Source organism: Cyclopterus lumpus, chromosome 6, assembly GCF_009769545.1.
Source record: "Cyclopterus lumpus isolate fCycLum1 chromosome 6, fCycLum1.pri, whole genome shotgun sequence".
In the NCBI taxonomy this organism is placed as follows: domain Eukaryota; kingdom Metazoa; phylum Chordata; class Actinopteri; order Perciformes; family Cyclopteridae; genus Cyclopterus; species Cyclopterus lumpus.
Window position 1 is genome coordinate 5,351,077 of NC_046971.1, and position 22,098 is coordinate 5,373,174.

Genomic DNA, 22,098 nt, shown 5'->3' on the forward strand with positions numbered 1-22,098 from the left:
TCACGGGTGGGAGCTCATCAACACTCATAAAAGTGTTATTTTAATCCTCAAGATGACTTTCCTTGAGTAATGATTCTTGGAAGGTGTAGAATGTCCCCTTTTTATCCCAAGAAAACAAGGCACAGGATGCAAGAGAGAGCAGAAACGGGAGCTAAACGATCAAGAGAACCAACGCAGCCGTCCTCCAGTCCGCTTCAGAGGGCGTCTTCACATCCAGTCGCTCCGGAGGGGGTCAGGTGAGCTCGGTCTGCCTGGTTTGTGGAAGCACGAGAGCCACCAGTCCTCCGGTCAGCAGCAGAGCCGAGACCAGCAGGACCGGGACGGAACAGTTCGTGTCCACCAGCCTGCCGAAGGCCAAGTTACCCATGATGGCCGCCACCCGGCCCACGCCGGTGAAGAAACCGAGAGCGGAGGACCTGAAGGGGGAGAAGAGAAACAACGGGACACACAGTGAGCAGCAGGATGTGTTTTAATAGAGAACGCAGCCGATTCATAATAACCTCACACTTTTCATTTCTCCTACCGGTTTACTTTTTGACAGTTTAGTCACGTCTTGTTCCCGTTTCTAGTACTCAAAAGGAAGTATGACGTCGTAGAACTTTAAAGTTACCGGAGCTGGGTCGGGTAGAGCTCCGTTCCCAGCACGTCCAGGGCGTTCCAGGTGATCACGGACACGCCGCTGAACACGCAGGACAGGACCAGACTCTGGACTTTGGTCTGGACCACGTAGATGAGGAAGACGCTCAGACTGGACACCATCAGGCTGCAGGCTGGAGGCGAGAGATTTGGGGACGTTCAAGGATTAAACTATGATGTGATCTTGAGGTCGAGGTGCAGGAATGTTGATTTAAAAAAAAAAAAAAAAAAAGCGATTAATGGTCCAGAATACTGAAAGACTCACACAGTAGAGCCTTTCCCCCCAGCCTGTCGATCATGAAGATGGTGAAGATGTTTCCCGGTAGGTTTGACGCAGCGATGATGAAGCCCTCCATATACACTGTCGGGTGAGGAAGAGATACAGGAAGGCTCAGAGGAAACATCCATTCATCACTTATCGATTCCAGATCATTCGCTGGAGCTTATAAATATGAACTAACTATAAAAAAGGAAAAAGAAAGAAAAGCACGCCGTCGCTACTTTCTCTTTAATTGGAACCTAATTATAAAAGTTATGTCCATTAACCTTGTTTGATTTTTATTTTTTTAAGAAAACAGACAGACCCATAAAATAAAGCAATACAAATACGTTCTAATGCAGGTAACGACAAAAAGACATTCAGAGCCTCCAATTCACAGAGGAAGCTCAATAGACTCAAACTAAAATCTGGTGCCCTTTAAAACAGTCAGAGAGGAATTTTAAATGCAAGGGTAACAATGTTATTTGTTTTGCAAGTTTTAAAAACAGCCTGACACTCTAAACGTGATCAACACCTCTTCTAACTCTATTTCTAGGCACTTTCATAAGATATCGGCACTAACAATGATTTAACCTCATTCTCAAACTCCATATTTTCTTCTGTGGTTTGAGCTATAAGTTTGTGCAGTAAAAATCTGCATATTTTTCTCTGCCATCCCACACACACACACACACACGCACACACACCTGCTGTCTTGACCGGGTAGCAGCTCTGGTTGTGGAGCGGAGACGCGGCGGACGACGACGACGAGGCGTTGGCGTTGGCGCACGGCGAGCCGCCGTTCTCCATTCGCTCAAACAGCTCCGGGAACCACATCCACAGTCCGTAGTAACTGAAAAGAGACGTGAGTTGTTGTTTTTTTAAGTGTCCTCTGACTCCGAGGTCTACGTGCAGACGAGCGGATGGGATTCCTCACCCGAAGGAGATGCAGTAGAAGACGATGAGCAGAGCGATGCTCCTGGATTTGAGCGGACCGTTGAACATCTGTTTCACAGGCGCCAAAGCCTGCGAGTCAAAACGAAGACGGTATTTTAAAAAAATGACATAGACACATTTTATACAATCAATTATTTATTTGTATTTATTTATTTGCACAATTCAAACAATAAAATAAAAATCACAACAGGAGATAAATGAATATCACAGTGCAGGAAGAGATAAAAAAAAAAAAAGCCAACTGGCCTTTTTTGAAGCCTCCACTTATATAATATTTAACATTTTACAAAATTACAAAAATGCATAAGATGGACAACAAAAGAAAAAAGAAAGAAAGAAAAGAAAATATGAAATATTACCAACAGGGCAAAATGCCCTCAGGGACGACTTTAAGTCAAGTCTTACCGTCAACTTGTTTTTGCCAATTTTATTGAAAATATGTTTGGGAATATGTAGTAAAGCACAATAACTGGCACCTTGAGAGGCTTATGTTGGGTCCTGCTCCATAACTTCATCTTAAGGCTCCACCATGAAGAGATTCTGACTGTCAAAGTCCAGTTTTTAAGAACTCAATTATTTCAATTATTATTATTTTTTAATACTCCTCAATGAATGTGTCAAATCCAATAACCACGCGGCAAATCTGCAAAGAAGCTTAAAATAATTAGACGTTTAATCGATGAGTCAAAATCGACTGAAAAATAATCAACAGCAATTTTTAGCAATTTTCGAGCCAAAACGCACAAAATTCACCAGTTCCTGTTTCTCAAAAGTGATTTGCTGCTTTACTATATAAAAAGAAAACAAATAGTTGTTTATTAATTAAGACAACAATGATGACCCAGAGCAGTTTAATACAACCATGCTGCTTCAGGTCCTTAAAGGACACATATTGAACAGTGATGGACCCTAAGGGTCTACGATGATGTAGTAGACAGGCACCCCACTTCAATATATAGAGCAGAATTAAAAAAATTAATGTGCTTTTACACATGTCCTCGTCCTCGGACTCAGGCAACCTGTAAAATGTGGAACTGCCTCTCTGTGGACGTTGTACCTTTTTCAAGCTCCCGGCCAGTCTCTCTCTCCGTGAGCGGGTTCTGGTCTCAACTGGTCCCCCTCTTTGCTTGGAGCTGGTGCACAAACCAAATTCCTTCAAAAGAGTTAAAGACAACAATCAATTGTTACCACAAACACAAATAATCTACTTTCAAATACAAATATCACTTCCCTTTCAGGATTTCCCCTTTTGCACTATTTGTTTGTTTTCTTTTTATTCGTGATCATTTGTAATCCCTATCCTTTGTATTTTATCGTGGTCTAAATAAGCCACACATGTTCAATTTTTTTCCACTAAACAATGATAATGAGTATAAGAACAGTTCATACCGGTAAAGTCTTTCCTTTCCCCCACATGTTCAGCTTAAACATCACTTGGAAGACGTGGATCGCCTCTTTCTCCCGACCCGCCTGGCAAAGACAAGACGAGAAAAAAATATATATATTAAAAAGATATAGCTCGGAAAGGACAGGCTGCAAACCCTGAAAACTGGCCCGGGGCCTTTAAATGACCTCCATGAGGAACTTGGGGCTCTCGGGCATAAACAGCCGGAAGAGGAGGGCCGAGGTGAGGCTGGGGACGGAGCAGAGCACCACAAACAGTCTCCAGCTCTGAAAGTCCAGCGTTCCCAGTGAAAAATGCGCCCAGGTCCTTGGAATCACCAGCCAGGCCAGACCTGCAGACAGAAACCACTCATGGGTAAACACACGGAGCGATGCGTCGTCTTGTTTTTGATCGCGCCTGCCAAGGACGTTCAGGCTTTCACCCTGAAGTCTAGAAGTCAAAATATTTGTGTTTTGAAGGATGTATCAATACCATTAAAAGGTTTTGAGGGTGAGAACCATTTGACTAAACTTGGTATTGATCCAGCTCTGGGGTTTCTGCCAGCAAATGATTCATTTTTGGCTGCGACTATGAGCCGAGACAGACACTGAATTGCAATTTGTTGACGAATTTGTACTTTCTGGTGGTGAAAAACTATACGACCGCAATGTCCCCGATGCTGGACATTTGTAGTATTTCACAACCCTCACTCTATCTCTACAGCCACTATCAAATAAAAAAAGGCAACATGATAAATAAATACGAATTTAAATCATTAATTCAATTTTAAATTATGTAGTGTTCATACTATCACTCGCCAGTTTCAGCGATATAATATGGACAGAAAACTCCACGAGCATCAGTTTCAGTTTCAGAGAATAATCAATGAAGCTAAATCCTTTTATGAGACAATGGAAAAAGTAATCGTCTATCCAAGGAAGAGACGTCGAATGCTCTTTATGACTACTGAAAGGTCACAAGCTTCACGTGGCACACTTAAAGACATAAATACTATGTGGGCATATCTTGTGTATACGATTGTTGTGTTCCTGCAATGTGATATGATTCATCTCCGTTATATTTGCGTAATTTTTTGTTAATTGAGCAAATAAACTTGCTACTGTAAGACGAGTCAAAACATGTCATTAAAAGGCCGATTGATGACACCAGCGAGCTAATGTGCACAGAAATACACACCAAATTTCCGCATGTGACTTTGGGGTTTTCGGCACTTTTGCAGACAACTTTGGTTGAAATTCTGTTTCTTTGATCCTGCAACACTGACATTGTTCTCTTGATATATTTTCCTTACCTGCAGCCAGGATGTTTCCTGCCATCCAGAAGGTGGCCAGAGCGCTGATCATTGCACCTCTCCTCAGTCGAGGCATGAACTCTGAGAAGTAGGAGAAAATGACGGGGATCGACCCCCCGACCCTGCAGAGGTTGGAAAAATAAGTTGGTCAAATAAGGGCACAACTAAATTGATTCAGACCATTGTTTTTCCCCAAAAAAGTCCTTCATGAAGGAACCTGTAGGTTCTGTCAGGATAAACACTCTGACCTGCCGGTTGCAGCGTGATCTCTCCAAGCATCAGAAATACGTAGAAAAACATACTGCATTCACTGTTTGGACGTAAACTATATCACTCCAGAATAAAAAAAATAAATCCTGTGCTCACCCGATGCCGCTGATGAACCGCAGTAGCAGGAAGAGCCAGAACCACGGAGCCACGCTGGCCAGACCTCCAAACACCCCGTTAACCGTCAGGGACACGACCAGGACCCGGCGACGCCCCCTCTGGTCCGCCAGGTATCCCCACATGTAGCCGCCCACCATCATGCCTAGAAAGAAAACCCAGAAAGAAGACAATAACATACACACATCCGTGTTCAGCTCGAAGCGTTGCTCTGCCAGGCTCGACTGTCTTCTTATTTTTTTCCTTTAGTGTTGATTTTACAACCAGATTTGATAGTTTTGGCTCTTTTTTTTTGTTTTGTTTTACACAAATGTTGGCAACATTTCTAAACTCCTGTTTTAACTCATTCTCCACTGCATCCTCATGAGTTTGTTGTCATCAAACATTTGTTTTTTAAATATTTCCGACAAACAAAAAATAAAATCAAACTATGTATTCATTTACCTTGTGTGTAATTTTGTATTATAGTATTATAGTTGTTCATAAATTTGTAACACTGCAAAGTCACAGTGACTTAAATTAGAATTGTACGTATGAGAAATACCACAAACTGCCTGCTCAGTAGGACTGCAACATTATCGACAAACATGTTTATTATTTTATTGATTAATTGTTTAGTCTATAAAATGCTAACATATAAAAGTACCATTCATAATTTCTGAGAGCCTACGGTGATGTCTTTAACGTGCTTGTTTTGTCCAGTCTAAAACTCAAAGATATTAAACTGTCATATATGGACAGTGGGTTTGAGACGCCGAAACAATTGGCAATTATTTATTTTTTTAAACGATTATCAAAAACTATTTCTGTCGATCCACCTCGGCTCGGGGGAACGACAACACCGGTTCATTGACTGATCGTGATTCACCGAGGAAAATGCTGCTGGTGAGCAGGCCCATGTCCGAGGAGCTGAGCAGCAGGTCGCAGCGCGCCGTCGGCAGCAGGAAGGACACGCAGAGAATCTCCACGGCGTCGCTGGCGTTGGCCCAACCGCACACCACCAACAGCAGCCAGTGGAAGGAGCCAAAACCTGAGAGCCAGGGACGGAAACAAAGAGTTGAGTGAATAAAGAGAGAGTCGTCCATAAAAACTCGATGGGCCTGTTTTTGGATATAGGCTCAACAGTGGTCATTACGGTCCACAGACACCAGGGTGTTTTAAAGTTAGTCAAATGTGTCACAAACAGAGCACAATAATGTGACCGAATTATAGATTTTTTAAGAATGCATCGCCACTGACAAAACCTTAGTTTTCATAGACTATGAAACAATACTGTGTTTTTAGCTTGTAGTTTTCCCCTCTTCAGAACATCAATACCATGTTCACTCTTGCTTTTTGTTTCACACACACAACACAAAACATCACAGCAAAAAAGGGAAACGACCACCAAACCTGCTTCCTCTACTGCTTCCTCATATGTCAATCTTCTCTTTGCGTTCCCACCAGGGTCACACGGGATGTTCGACGTGCTCCTGTCAAAAATAATTTCTCCTAAAAAAATTTAAAAGTAAACAAAAAGGTTCCAACCACAATCTAAACTTGACAAACAGAAAATCTGGATCAGGAAGTATTTGAGTATAAGAGTGCTGAATAATATAAGCAAAACATGCCAAAATGTCACTGGTCCAAGCTTCTCAAATGAGATCACTTATGTTGTTGTTAAAAGAAGCATAACTTGTAAATACTCAAATGAAGTACAAGTTTCTTCAAATTATACTCAAGTAACAGTTGGAGATGAGTAAATGTACTTAGTAACTGACGCTGTTTGTTTTTTTAAAAGGGATATTTTGTCATGCACTACAAATCCTGTTTGTTGTCTTCTTCTGCAACACGTGTGTTTACATTGGTCCAGTGTGTGTGTGTGTGTGTGTGTGTGTGTGTGTGTGTGTGTGTGTGTGTGTGTGTTGTACAGTTTGTGACGAAATAAAGTCACAACAAATGTTTACGTTACCTTCATCTGAGTCCCGCTCCGGGTGTTCACCTGTAAGAAGCGGCTCACGCGCTTCACGGTCTCCGGTATGCACGTGATGAGACATCCCCCCCCCCCTCTCTCTCTCTCCCCCTCCCCACAAAAAAAAGAAAAGAAGAAAAAAAAACTGACGTCCTCAATATGGGCACGGATTGACACCACTGTCCAGGTCCATGTTACTGTTGCAACCGCTGCATCTGTCTCATGACCGACGACAAGCTTTCTGGCTAGCTAACAGTAAAGAAGGAGGACCAGGAAGTAAAAAAAAAAAAAAAAAAAAAAAAGGACAAGCGGCAGTTCGCGCGTCCAGAAGCCTCCAGTCAGTCTCTCTGCTCGGTTTAGCTGTAGCTCCGATCTTCCGGTGAACTGGAAAGTTAGCAGCTAAATTAGCAGCTAAATTAGCAGCTAAAAAAGGTAGCCAACGTCTGTCGGTTAGTGCGGCGCGAGCGAGCAGAGAGAGAGCGAGCGCGAGCCGTTGACGTTGCCTCCCCGTGTGTTGTGTTTGTTTTAAGAAGATTTGAAGATGGCGACCAGCTCGGAGCGCAGTCCTCCTCCGTTCCCCGACTCCGAGGACCAAGACGTGCTGGACTCCGAGGAAGTCGGAGGCCGAGAGAGCGACGAAGACGACGACGGCGGCGGGGACGACCTCCTCTTCGTGAACCCAGTATGTCCGAGCGGAGCTAACGTCGGTCTCGCGCTAATAAGGCTAAAGCCGCCGCTGATATCTGGCTAACTGACACCAACTGCCAAAAGACTCGCTGGCTAGCCGTCATCGAGAGATGCGCTTTAAGCAAAAGTTTAGGAGGGTGTTGGACACGCTTTGAGTTAGTTTAATAGGCGTGGAGGAAACCGTAGGAGAAATACCGTCGACATAATCGACAGTCTTTCTGTCGGATAATGTGACTGATACTGTGATTTTAAACGATCGATGCAGCGAGGGGGGTTTAAATTGAGAAAACACACCTTGTATCGCAGCTTTTTTAAAGCGGTGGGGATCTTTAACACTATCTTTAATTCGCAAACGCCCATTTTGGTATTGATTTATTCCTGAAAAGTTGCATTGCTAGCTTTTTGAAAAAAAAACATTTTTATCAGGTCTACTGCGAAACCGGATGACTTGATTTGATCTCATTATAAGTTCCTGTTTGTCTGACATGTGTGTGGGTGTTTTTGTGTGCAGACTTTCATGCCATGCAGCATGGCAGCAGCTTAGTGTGAGCAGTGTGTAGCGGATGTGGGTTGTTTGTGAAAGTTGTTATATTCACAAGTGGTTTTAAAAATTCACTATACAGTATTACACAAATCTGGCTCGTGCAGCCTCCTGTCATGTGAGCTGTGGTCACGTGGTCAGAACCCGGATGTTTTGTCAAAGTCAAAGTTCAGAGGAAAGATTGGAAAGTTGCTGTCTGTGATTTTTTTTTTCTCTCTCTCTCTTTGCTGCATGGAAAACATTACTCAGCAAGTTGTGGATGTTAGGTTAAAAACAGATTTTTTTTTAAAGCTGATGTAATGTTTGGAGATGGACCATGCATTCAGAGCTGCTTCATACATGAAGGAGACGTGATTATTGGTTTATTGTTGAGTATTTATTTAAAACTGCAACTTGTGTGGAGAAACTATTTACATAGTATTACTCAACGTGATAATTAGCAAGCAAGTACACCCAAAGCCTATGACGAGTTATTTACACTACAGCTCTGCTGAGAGTGATTTCTAATGTGGGGCTGGACTAAATATTACACATCTCCCTACAATACAATTCAACCGCATGATTAGTTTGAGGAAGTTGTGTTTTAGCAATATTATAGGTAAAACAAATGCGTAAAGACTGTACAACTGGATACCAGAGACGTGGATAATGCTGCAGGAACAGTTTACGGTTTGTTAACATTCACAAACTGCAGCCGGATAAACTATCATAAAGTTTAATCAACACCTCTCTATAAAAGTTTCAACAAAAATGTAACTTTACAATCTTTTGGATTTATTGGGGAACTGTTGTCGTGAGAAGTACCTACTAAACTGTCACCGCAGCCGCATTTACTGCTTCCAGTGAAATTTTTTTTTTGTTTAAGTTCATTGTTATGAGGAAGTGTCTTTTTTATTTGCGGTCTAATTTTGGATGCTTTATTCCTTGTGACAGAACGAGAGTACAAATTAGAAAATATTGTTTTGGTTAAAGTATTCCTTCCAGACTGTAACAATGACATTCATGGAATACATATTACAAAGTGAAGGGAAAATAGGTTTAGGTGATTGATCTGCAATTTTTTAAATCGGTTAATCATTTAAGTCATTTTCCAAGCAGAATTCAACAGTTCCAGTTTCCCAACTATGAAGATTTGCTGCTTTGTTTAGTATAATTGAGGATTTAATATCTTTTTGTTTTGGACTGTTATCAAACGATTGGAAGTTAGTTGAAGGAAATCAGGATTTTATTTTATTGTCCAGATGAACAACCCAAAAAACAATTGACAGATAATTGTTCAAAACCTCTGTTTCCCCTCATCTCCAGAGCAACCCTCCACTGACCAAAATGGACACCACACTGCCACCTGCCAGTCAACCCAGCGATGTTTTAATGGAGCCTCCCAGTGACCTCATGAATGATCCCTTAATCGAGCCCTTCAGCAGCCTAACGGAAAACAAACCAACGAGCAAAATCGTCAGCGAACCCTCGGATGATTTTGTCGACCTTACAAACAACTTGGCCGACTCTCCCGAAGACGCGGCCGAAAGTGTCCTCGCTGATGTTGCCATAGACACGACTGAAATCCCTTTAGATGAACCCTCAGATGATTTTGTTGACATATTTGGAGGTGAGACTGAAGCTCCACGAGAGGAAGTCGTGATAGCGAATGTAACTGTTAAAGCAGCAGCAGCAGCGGATAAAAGTGAAGTGACCAGTGATGTGACGGATCCACCTGGGGACCTGAAAACAGGAAGTGATTTTGAACAGGAAGCCAACGAAACCGCCACTGACTCAATTATCGACCTCAGTGATGATCTGTTATCCAGTAACGCACAAAAGCCACCACTTGCCAGTGACCAATTCGTCGACCCTCTGGTCGACTTCCTTAGCGACGCTCCACCCGCTGCCGATGCCAAAATACCCAGCCGAGCGACAGTCGACCTGTTCGAAGATGAGGGAAACGACTTGTTCACGGAGCCGCGGCAGACTAAATCTGCCAAGCAGCAGCAGAAAAGCCTCTTCGGCGAAGCCGACGAGGATCTGTTCGGCGAGCCACTCGGTGCCACTACAAAGAAACCCGTCATCAAAGAGCCGAAGGGCAAACCGGTCCCAACCAAAGCTGCTCGCGATGTCAGCAACATGGGCGGTCCTCTGCAAGACGGTTACACTGCAGAGCCTGCTGACATCTTCTCTGAGGAAGCCGTCACCACAGTGCCCAGCATCAAAAAGACCAGCGCCGTCAACTCCAAGACTAACGGAGTCCACTCTGAAGAGGACACGGATATATTTGCTGGTAGGTCCACAATTTTTATTAGTATTATTAATATTATTATTGTGTTCCCTGAATGGGAATGTTCGCATTGAGCAGATCATTCAGACTCCATTGTTCATCCGATTTAATTCGGTTGGTTTATGTTGCATTCAAAGTCGTCTGTGCAACAGATGTTTATTTTCAATTAGAGATTTTTACTGGAAGTAAAAACATCAAGAACCAACTACAATTTAAACACACCAGATGGTCATAGTTCAGCATTTCAGCGTGTTCTTTACTTTCCAGTGTTTATTTTTTGGAGGTATGTTTACCGTTATGAGATAGTGAACAATAGAAGGCTGACAGGAAATGAATAGAGACAGATGGAGGATAACACGCAACAAAGGGTTCACAGTCAGGAATATAATTTCATGGTCAACATGGACTGTTGTGTGTGTGTGTGTGTGTGTACAAACAGTGAAGTCTCCATTTAACTGTCCCATAAAATAGTCACTTGTGACTTCAGGTCACACGCACCAGTCCTCACGTGGTCGAACTGTATTAAGTTTGAGCATCAGAGTCCATGATCTGTGCATGAATTTGCATGTTTATTTGTGCCAGCATGAACATCTCACGTTACATTTCCATTCAGCATGTAATGACCCGAGTCTGGTTTCTTTCTTTTTTTCTTTTCCTCTCTCCAAAAGAAGCAACAGTGGAGCTTTCTCTCGACAGTCCGCAGGAAGAGAGAAAGAAAGGTGTGCCGGCCGTACCGTCTGCGTCCGCCCCCTCCGTGTCAGCCGCCACCAGCCTGGCCAAGCCGCAGTCTGCTTCCCTGGAGGAGGTACACACACATATCTAATCCAAGAGTGACATTCCCAGTGGCACTGCAACAAAGTAACGACCGAAAAATGTTCAAGTTTAGGGATTTGCAAATTGAAGTTTTCTGGAATAAATTTATTATTTGCAATTCTGACTCACCCCGAACAAACGATTCAAAATAAACTGTTTTTACAACAACAACAAAATTCAAATTTTAAAGAAAATGAAGTTTTAAGTGTTACACTTTCTGTTCAATATTTGTTTCAGTTGGATGATGATGAAGAGGAGGAGGAGGAGGAAGAAGAAGAACAGGAAGACAAATTTGATATCTCTATCTCTGTCAAAGACCCTGAAAAAATAGGTGAAGCTTAATTTTTTTTTCATTCTTAATTTAATTGCAATAAGGTTTGTCATTCGTACTACAAACATCAAGCAAGCAACGGTTGTTTTGAGGTGTTTGACCTTTTTTAATTAAATTATTTCAAACTTGGGAAGAAGACAAAGGACCCAAGTGGTGAAATGAGTGATAAAGTATCTTTAAAGAACCACGTGCAGCTCGCCCCGAGTGATACTCTTAAGTATTTATATCAGTTTGTGTCTTTTCTTGCTCTGACTTTGATCCTTTTTCTTTTTTTTCCAGGGGACGGGATGAACGCCTACATGGCCTACAAAGTAACCACACAGGTAAAAAACTTGTCGAAATGGAGCATTTCAAGTGGGTCTTCTTGTAATCCAGAGGACGTTAGTCATTGGATGTGTGGTAACAATGTGCTAAGAGAGGATATGGTCAGCGATTTGTAGCGGAAACGCCCCTGCACTGGTCTTGGAAGACAAACATAGATTACATCAGAATGTCACAGTAGTAGTTCACCAAACTTAAGCCTCTTTTAGGGACTAATGATATGAATGCGTTTCAGACCCCGCTGCCCATGTTCCGCAACAAGACATTTACAGTGAGGCGGCGCTTCAGCGACTTCCTCGGCCTCTACGAGAAGCTGTCTGAAAAGCACGGACCAAATGGCTTTATTGTGCCTCCGCCACCAGAGAAGAGCATTCTGGGTAGGCTGCCTTGGCTTTGCCGTTCCCTCTTGATACCGCAACTTTAAATGTGCTCTCCATCAGCGGTAAGAAGGGTTGTTATGTTGCACAGGTATGACGAAGGTGAAGGTAGGAAAGGAGGATTCCTCGTCTGCAGACTTTGTTGAGAGAAGAAGAGCCGCTTTGGAGAGGTAAAGGAGAAGCGAGGAAGGCTGCGTCATGACACTTCAGTTAGAAAAACCATAATGTTCTGAGCTGTTATCGTTCTACAGATACCTCCAGAGGATCGTACATCACCCATCACTTCTCCAAGATCCGGATGTCAGAGAGTTCCTGGAGAGAGAGGAAGTAAGTCGAAACTGACTCAGCCTTTTTAAAAAAGACTATGTATTACTCAACCTGTGTCACCTTGTATTCTTAAGGAAAAACATTGTTTTTAATCAAATGCCTACACAGTGACTGAAAAGAAAACAACAAAAAGCTCTCGATTTAGAAATAAATATCTCCAGCAAAACTACACAGAACTGGATAAATGAGACTAAAATTATACCGCAAGTTGTGTGTGACGAAAACTTTTTTTTTTTACGGTTTTAATTCAAGAATATAAATTTGTGTTTTTTACTATGACTAAAGTTTAGTACATTTCTACCTGCAGTCTGTGTTGTAACGTGCGTTCATGCCTTCAGTTGCCCAGAGCAGTGGGCACCCAGGCTCTGAGCGGCGCCGGCTTCCTGAAGATGATCAACAAAGCAACGGATGCCGTCAGCAAAATGACCATCAAGATGAACGAGTCCGACGTGGTGAGTTCAGCGGTAAACGGTCAATTCCTAAAAATGAAAAATTGATTGGACCGTTCTGTGTCCGGTGCATTTTGAACTGTTTATTTAGATGATAGCATTCTAGTTGACTGAATACTAAAGAAGAAGCGGCGAGTCCTGCTGATCAAAGAGTTGTTATATAAAGAACCTGAGCCGTGGCGCTGCGTTCCTTTTGATCTGAGCTCAAAGTTCCACACGCATGCCAACTTTGAGCTTATTCAAATATTCAGCATGCAAAGGAAGATGAGTGCATTAAACTGCACTGGATTATTAGTGTGTTTTAAGACCCCAAAGAGTCCTCATTTGCCTACATGTATGAATCTAGAAAGTCTGGACAAGTATTTGGATTGCATGAGATATCTACGACTCCTTTTCATAGTTCAAATTATAATTATTTCACCTTGGTGACCAACAAACTGTGGTAAAGTATCGAAGTGTAAAAATGTAATTCAAACACATTTTATCCATTTTTGACCCAATGAGACTTGGCATTTCTCTTTTTACAGTTTGTGATAATGTGGCTTTGTAATGTAATAGAGTTGTACAAACATGTATTTTTTTTTCCCACAGTGGTTTGAAGAGAAGCTGCAGGAGGTGGAGTCTGCAGACCAGCAGTTCAGGAAGCTCCACGTGCTGGTCGAATCTCTGGTCGTTCACAGGAAAGGTTAGAAGGACACGTCTTCAATAAGTGTCCGACGCTGTTTGTTTATTACTCTGAAGATGAGGATCATTTTGACACAAAGTTCAGTGTGCCATTCGTTAATGAGATCAGCCGTCGCCAGGTGGCAACCTGCGGGTCTGAGAGTGAAGCCTTAAACCTGCATTATTTATCATGGCCAGCAGGGGGCGACTTCTGAAGTCTGATGGTGTAGAAGTCTAAGAACATAACTACAGCCTTTTACTAAAGCCTACATTTTTTAATATATATATATATATATATATATATATATATATATATATATAATTACTCTCTTTACCAAAGTGCTCTATAGAAAGTGTTATTTTGACACAAACCCATGTCCAGAAAGTAGCTCACCCAGATGATCACTCACTTGTTTTTTATGTTTTTGGTGTTTCTGAGACCACAACGCCTGTTTCACACCGTCGTTTGGCTCCCTCTTCCCCTCCAGAACTGTCGCTAAACACGGCCAGTTTTGCCAAAAGCACGGCCATGTTGGGCAGCGCGGAGGACAACACCGCTCTGTCCCGAGCACTCTCTCAGCTGGCAGAGGTGGAGGACAAGATGGAGCAGCTGCACCAGGATCAGGCCACGAACGACACCTTCAACTTTGCCGAACTCATCGCAGATTACATCCGCCTGCTCGGATCCGTGAGGGTACTGAGGACATCTGGTTACATTTTTTTTTTTTTTTTTTATATATTCAAATATCAGAAGCGCTTTCACTTTTTAAAGGGTGGGAGGTGAAATTAGATAGTAATTAAATATAATTATTTCTCTGCTAATCGCTACTTTCATTATGGACTTTATTGGGCTTGGCATAAGCATACAATTGCGTCTCAAGCTGTGAGGTAAAGTCGGCCATTTTTATTTAGTCCAAATAGTTGTGTTGAATCTTCATACAGAGAATCTTGAATTTAACATAAGAACCGAGGCGGAGAAGGAATTAATGAATAGTGTATAATATAAAGAGTGATGCCGTGTCGGTGTTGTAGTATGTTTTTGAACATCACTATCATTAATTTGCATAAGAACGTGAGAAAGAAAATTATGATTTTGAAGATTACTCTGCAAACGTAAGTCATATCTGAAAATGTGTAGGAAGAAGTAAATACTTAACTCTTCACACAATGAGATTTTTTTTAACATTTTTTTTTATTTTTTATTTCAGATCATGTTGGCGCTTAAAACAATCTGGAATAATCTTTTATTTTTCTTGCTCCGTACCGGATTTGAAACCATATAAAAGTCAAATATAATCTTTACTTTTCAGTGCTTTTTTTTTTTTTATTTAAAGGCTAAAAGATGAATTCAGAATCTGTTATTATTCTAATGGTTGCTTTAAAAATATTTTTAAAATCTACAAATACTCCCCCACAGCCACGACGCCCTTCAACACTGACTGAAGGGCGTGACTGTCGTTGAGCGGTTTTGAATACGAGGCTCCGCTTCGTGGCTCGCGTGAATAAACCAAATGGAAACGTGTCATGTGACCCGCAGGGCTCGTTCGATCACCGGATGAAGGCGTGGCAGCGCTGGCAGGACGCGCAGGCCGCGCTGCAGAAGAAGAGGGAGACGGAGGCCAAGCTGCTGTGGGCCAACAAGCCCGACAAGCTGCAGCTGGTCAAAGAGGAGATCGCTGAGGTACACAAACAACTCAGGGCTGCAGTTTGATGCTTTTTCGTTTCTTTTTTTTCCTTCTTTTTTTCAAATAAGTTTTGAGAACAACGTTTGAATAATAAATGAGCCACTTGAAAAGCTTTTCATATTGTTTCCAATCAAAAAAAATAAAAAAAAAAATAAAAAAAAAAAATATATATATATATATATATATATATATATATATATATTTATTTTATTTTTTTTTACATTTTCCAGTTATGGTCTTGAGACAATAAAAAAAGTACTTTTTTATTCCTACTATTTATTTGGTCCTGGTAGGAACGGGCTTGAATATCTAATGTTTAGTTGTTTTTTTTCCCATCTGACGAGGCTGATTTTAATCATCGACGTTTAAAAAATAGCGGCAGTACAATTTTTAAAAAGGTCCATAAGTTATGAACACGAATCACAATCGACATTTTGACTGCCTGTGAAAGTGTTGAGATATCAAATATCATGTTTGTTTTTTTGCGATTCAAAGTAGATGGCGTGTTAGTATTATTATATTATATTATAACACTGACCATAACCTTTTTTAAGTGCATCGTTCCCGGCGTGATTGTTCTCCTCTCGTTCTCAGTGGGAGGTCAAGGTGACGCAGTACGAGAGAGACTTTGACCGAGTCACTGCGACCGTGCGCAAGGAAGTCGTCCGCTTTGACGTACGGACGTTTATCTTTCTAGCGTTCACATCGGTTACCGCTGAAAACGATATTCAGTACTGATTGGAGGATACTTTTTGTTGTTGTTATTTGCTCATGCAGAAAGAAAAGGCCAGGAACTTCAAAAGAGAGATCATTAACTACCTGGAGTGTCTGCTTCAGTCCCAGCAACAGGTGAGTGTCAAACATGAATTTACATAATCAAATATTCCTCTTGTCCTACTGGTAACCAGTTTGTAATTAGTTCTTTTAGTAATTAGTCTTTTTCTATTTTCTCTTGTCGTCTTTTTTATTATTCGATTTTAAATTAAGATGATTTGGAGTTGGTGATCTTATTTAGAACGAATCAGCAGTAATAAGTGTGAATATAAATAATCAAAATGAAAAGCAACCATAGAAGCATGGTGTCTGAGTGGTTTATTTAGGGAAAGTAAATACGAGCTTAGGTGGGAGATGTGAATGAATTTTCCTAACAATTTATTTTTTATTATGAATTAATCTGTTGATACGTTTAATAAGAGTGCATAACAAATATTGAAAAGTCTCAACAGCCAATATAACGTCTTCAACCTGCTTGTTTTGTCCAACCAACAGTCCAAAATACATAAATGTTAAAGTTTTTGTTTTAATCTTCTGCATCCGTTTTTTTTTTTATTCCTGATTTCTGAACCACGTCTCGTCTGTTCATTTTGAATGACCGCTGGTGTGCCCGTGTTCTTCTCTCCTCCAGCTCATAAAGTACTGGGAGGCTTTCTTACCAGAAGCGAAAGCGATCGCCTGATCCTCGAGCGCCAGCCTTCAGGACGACGGCGCCGGCGGCCTTTTTCTATACACTTTACCTCTTGCCTTTAAACCAAGGAAAATGCGCGGCATTGTAAAGGGAGATACAATCAACCAGTTTTTTTTTTTTAAATCACCTTTAACACATAGCTCTGTACTCCTATTGTATTAATAACTGTATATTTTCATTTAACCTTCCACAAATATTTTCTTAATAGATGAAAAGAGTTTGCATATACAAAGATATGGACGCGCGCAAAGAGAGAATAGACACACGATTCCATTGAGTTCCACAAGAGACGGGGAAACGAACCCGAGTCCGTCGCTCTCAGGATTTCCTCCTCCACGTCAGCAGTGGGTCTTCGTTTACAGCGCGGCCGCTCTCCTCACACGTTTCTGGGGACCCAGGTGAAGAAAGTGGCCGAGAGTCTCACTACGATTTTTTTTTTTTTTTTTTTTTTACAACTCAAAGGGATCAAAAAATAATTAAAAAAATTTAAAATGAGAATGACGAGCACTTAGATAAAGTACTTAAGTACCAGCCATGTTTTTGTTTTGTCTTTCCAGGTTTAAAAATACTATTGTTGCTGAAGGGCGGGGCGTCATTAGATGGCTGTGGTCAAGGAGGGGGGGGGTTGCATTGTAGGTCAAAGCTTGTGAGTTTAATGTTTTTAGGTATGATTTCAATCATCATTACTTATAACCACACGTCTGTGCCTTTTTTCTTCTTTTTTTTTTTTCAAAGTCCGAATGATGTTTTTGGTATAATCCGGTTTGGGGGGAGAGTTGCACGCGGTTGTGGGCACTGCAGAGGCTCGTTACTGGATGAGTGTCGGTGCTGGAAAGCGATACTGGTGTACGTTAAAGCCCATTTACTACAAATTAAGTTAGTTTTTTTTCCCCCTCTATATTCTTGCTTATAACTAAAAAATAGCACATAAAAGACGGCTTATTGTATGAAGATCCACCTGCACAGACTTGAGACCTCACAGTCCGCATCGTGTGCGTTTGTAGTCGTCGCGTCGTTGTCATGCGATAATGCCGTAATCGGTGGCTTTGAGGCGTAACCGGGCAACAACGACTTACTCTGAGAAGAGTACAGTAAATGCTGCGTGGAAAAACATTCCCAATTGTTTTAAGTCTCCGCAAGCCAGATGTTCATGTTGTGGAACGAATGGAAAGCAAACGCTGCCTCGATCGTAGGGTTCTGAATTCTGCTTTAAGACAAACAAATATGTGTTGTTCCATCAAAGGAAATGTAATTGTTTAGTGTATAAAATTAATAAAATGTTTCCGAGAGCCCAAGAAGACATCTTGAAATAGTTTATCTGACTAACAATTGACATTAATTAGATTTATTTTAAAGGTACCCTGTGGAGTTTTTGATCAGTAATGGAGGAATGGAGCTTTACTTTTTCTTTTTAAGGGTGGGTGAGGCGACGCAGTCCTGGTTGCTTCACGTTTATCAGCTGATCGGCGGCTGGTGGCAACGCAGCAATGTGCCAATCAAAAGACGAGACGCAAACAATGTAGACTTCCAAATGCCTCCACTCACAAAAAAAAAAAGGAGATAAGATACTTAATGCACTTTGGTGGGAACCGGCGAATGTAAATACATTTGTTGCAAAAAAAACTCAACAGGGTACTTTTTTAAAATAATTTTATTATTTACAAAGATTATAGAAGCAGATCCTCAAATTGTGAGGCACTGGAACCAGAAACTTATTATTATAATAAAATATAATTATAATCAGATTGTTGTTGATCCGTTAATTAATTTCAGCACCGCGTGTAGTAAACGGGCGACATGATGAAACGGGCTGTTGACGTGAGATTAACGTCTCGTACTAAACGTAACGATGTCGTGATGAACCCAACGATTCCCACGAAGCCTCGGTAACAAACCCGTCACATCTTTTTTTTTTTATTCCTTTAAATCTCACATATGCAGACGGTTCTTTTTCATTTTTGATCGTTGGAGCCAGCTGCGTTTTTTTCGGCTGTTCGACAGCACGCGGATGAAAACTGGTTGTTTGTGCGGCCTCGTGTTGTGTGTCATCACTCGTTTAACGTGCAGAGCAATGTCGGCACTGTGTCATATAAATTGCTTTTCAAACAAATCAATAAAAGTTGCACTGTTTACACTTGGAAATTCCATTAACCTCAGACGTCAGTGTCTTATTTCTCCATTCACATTAAGTACTTTATAAGTGTGGGATGAAGTCATGATGTAATGCTATGTGGTGTGGAAACAAAAGGCCCTAAATAGCATCTTTGTTAGTCCTTTATTCCTGGTGAATGCACCTTATGTATGACAGACTGAGCCCATGATTACGCTCTCGAGAGGTTCCCTCCACCATTTATTAAAAACTATTTACAATACAATTCAGTGACAGACATGCTGCAGTTGAGCTTTCACGCTCTGCTGCATCCAGACGTCACCGACCAATCACAGCACAACACCAGGAAGGCAAACTGTGGAGGGGCAACTTAACTTAAAGCCCACGTGTAGTATGAAGCACTGGAGGAGCAACTTAAAGCCCACGTGTAGTATGAAGCGGTGGAGGAGCAACTTAAAGCCCACGTGTAGTATGAAGCGGTGGAGGAGCAACTTAAAGCCCACGTGTAGTATGAAGCGGTGGAGCAACTTAAAGCCCACGTGTAGTATGAAGCGCTGGAGGAGCAACTTAAAGCCCACGTGTAGTATGAAGCGGTGGAGGAGCAACTTAAAGCCCACGTGTAGTATGAAGCGCTGGAGGAGCAACTTAAAGCCCACGTGTAGTATGAAGCGGTGGAGGAGCAACTTAAAGCCCACGTGTAGTATGAAGCGGTGGAGGAGCAACTTAAAGCCCACGTGTAGTATGAAGCGGTGGAGGAGCAACTTAAAGCCCACGTGTAGTATGAAGCGCTGGAGGAGCAACTTAAAGCCCACGTGTAGTATGAAGCGGTGGAGGAGCAACTTAAAGCCCACGTGTAGTATGAAGCGCTGGAGGAGCAACTTAAAGCCCACGTGTAGTATGAAGCGGTGGAGGAGCAACTTAAAGCCCACGTGTAGTATGAAGCGGTGGAGCAACTTAAAGCCCACGTGTAGTATGAAGCACTGGAGGAGCAACTTAAAGCCCACGTGTAGTATGAAGCACTGGAGGAGCAACTTAAAGCCCACGTGTAGTATGAAGCGGTGGAGCAACTTAAAGCCCACGTGTAGTATGAAGCACTGGAGGAGCAACTTAAAGCCCACGTGTAGTATGAAGCACTGGAGGAGCAACTTAAAGCCCACGTGTAGTATGAAGCACTGGAGGAGCAACTTAAAGCCCACGTGTAGTATGAAGCACTGGAGGAGCAACTTAAAGCCCACGTGTAGTATGAAGCGGTGGAGGAGCAACTTAAAGCCCACGTGTAGTATGAAGCACTGGAGGAGCAACTTAAAGCCCACGTGTAGTATGAAGCACTGGAGGAGCAACTTAAAGCCCACGTGTAGTATGAAGCGGTGGAGGAGCAACTTAAAGCCCACGTGTAGTATGAAGCGGTGGAGCAACTTAAAGCCCACGTGTAGTATGAAGCGCTGGAGGAGCAACTTAAAGCCCACGTGTAGTATGAAGCGGTGGAGGAGCAACTTAAAGCCCACGTGTAGTATGAAGCACTGGAGGAGCAACTTAAAGCCCACGTGTAGTATGAAGCACTGGAGGAGCAACTTAAAGCCCACGTGTAGTATGAAGCACTGGAGGAGCAACTTAAAGCCCACGTGTAGTATGAAGCGCTGGAGGAGCAACTTAAAGCCCACGTGTAGTATGAAGCGGTGGAGGAGCAACTTAAAGCCCACGTGTAGTATGAAGCGGTGGAGCAACTTAAAGCCCACGTGTAGTATGAAGCACTGGAGGAGCAACTTAAAGCCCACGTGTAGTATGAAGCACTGGAGGAGCAACTTAAAGCCCACGTGTAGTATGAAGCGGTGGAGGAGCAACTTAAAGCCCACGTGTAGTATGAAGCGGTGGAGGAGCAACTTAAAGCCCACGTGTAGTATGAAGCGGTGGAGGAGCAACTTAAAGCCCACGTGTAGTATGAAGCGCTGGAGGAGCAACTTAAAGCCCACGTGTAGTATGAAGCGGTGGAGGAGCAACTTAAAGCCCACGTGTAGTATGAAGCGCTGGAGGAGCAACTTAAAGCCCACGTGTAGTATGAAGCGGTGGAGGAGCAACTTAAAGCCCACGTGTAGTATGAAGCGGTGGAGCAACTTAAAGCCCACGTGTAGTATGAAGCACTGGAGGAGCAACTTAAAGCCCACGTGTAGTATGAAGCACTGGAGGAGCAACTTAAAGCCCACGTGTAGTATGAAGCGGTGGAGGAGCAACTTAAAGCCCACGTGTAGTATGAAGCGGTGGAGCAACTTAAAGCCCACGTGTAGTATGAAGCACTGGAGGAGCAACTTAAAGCCCACGTGTAGTATGAAGCACTGGAGGAGCAACTTAAAGCCCACGTGTAGTATGAAGCACTGGAGGAGCAACTTAAAGCCCACGTGTAGTATGAAGCACTGGAGGAGCAACTTAAAGCCCACGTGTAGTATGAAGCGGTGGAGGAGCAACTTAAAGCCCACGTGTAGTATGAAGCACTGGAGGAGCAACTTAAAGCCCACGTGTAGTATGAAGCGGTGGAGGAGCAACTTAAAGCCCACGTGTAGTATGAAGCGGTGGAGCAACTTAAAGCCCACGTGTAGTATGAAGCGCTGGAGGAGCAACTTAAAGCCCACGTGTAGTATGAAGCGGTGGAGGAGCAACTTAAAGCCCACGTGTAGTATGAAGCACTGGAGGAGCAACTTAAAGCCCACGTGTAGTATGAAGCACTGGAGGAGCAACTTAAAGCCCACGTGTAGTATGAAGCACTGGAGGAGCAACTTAAAGCCCACGTGTAGTATGAAGCACTGGAGGAGCAACTTAAAGCCCACGTGTAGTATGAAGCACTGGAGGAGCAACTTAAAGCCCACGTGTAGTATGAAGCGCTGGAGGAGCAACTTAAAGCCCACGTGTAGTATGAAGCGGTGGAGGAGCAACTTAAAGCCCACGTGTAGTATGAAGCGGTGGAGCAACTTAAAGCCCACGTGTAGTATGAAGCACTGGAGGAGCAACTTAAAGCCCACGTGTAGTATGAAGCGGTGGAGGAGCAACTTAAAGCCCACGTGTAGTATGAAGCACTGGAGGAGCAACTTAAAGCCCACGTGTAGTATGAAGCGGTGGAGGAGCAACTTAAAGCCCACGTGTAGTATGAAGCGGTGGAGCAACTTAAAGCCCACGTGTAGTATG

General features: G+C 42.5%; 2 protein-coding genes across 4 annotated transcripts; one reads left to right on the forward strand and one right to left on the reverse strand.

The window, feature by feature from the left end:
* Positions 1–7: 7 nt before the first annotated feature.
* sv2 (synaptic vesicle glycoprotein 2) lies at positions 8–7,991 on the reverse strand. 2 transcript variants are annotated; one of them, XM_034534397.1, is made up of 13 exons: positions 6,884–7,991; positions 6,325–6,423; positions 5,801–5,962; positions 4,915–5,077; positions 4,549–4,670; positions 3,425–3,588; positions 3,242–3,322; positions 2,910–3,005; positions 1,833–1,921; positions 1,603–1,748; positions 902–997; positions 611–770; positions 8–416 (listed from the first exon to the last, which is right to left on the reverse strand). In XM_034534397.1, exons 1-13 carry the CDS (start codon positions 6,966–6,968, stop codon positions 233–235), a joined length of 1,647 nt encoding a protein of 548 aa, XP_034390288.1. In that variant the 5' UTR covers positions 6,969–7,991; the 3' UTR covers positions 8–232. The 2 variants fall into 2 exon arrangements, with proteins under 2 accessions (XP_034390288.1, XP_034390289.1); XM_034534398.1 differs by having other exon boundaries at positions 6,325–6,404; positions 6,884–7,595.
* On the forward strand, positions 7,401–18,965 carry snx1a (sorting nexin 1a). Of its 2 annotated transcripts, none has more exons than XM_034534395.1 (15): positions 7,401–7,565; positions 9,417–10,386; positions 11,052–11,188; positions 11,434–11,527; positions 11,807–11,850; positions 12,084–12,225; positions 12,317–12,395; positions 12,477–12,552; positions 12,891–13,004; positions 13,593–13,686; positions 14,153–14,358; positions 15,202–15,345; positions 15,944–16,024; positions 16,127–16,198; positions 16,755–18,965. In XM_034534395.1, exons 1-15 carry the CDS (start codon positions 7,425–7,427, stop codon positions 16,803–16,805), a joined length of 2,445 nt encoding a protein of 814 aa, XP_034390286.1. In that variant the 5' UTR covers positions 7,401–7,424; the 3' UTR covers positions 16,806–18,965. The 2 variants fall into 2 exon arrangements, with proteins under 2 accessions (XP_034390286.1, XP_034390287.1); XM_034534396.1 differs by having other exon boundaries at positions 11,055–11,188.
* Positions 18,966–22,098: the final 3,133 nt, after the last annotated feature.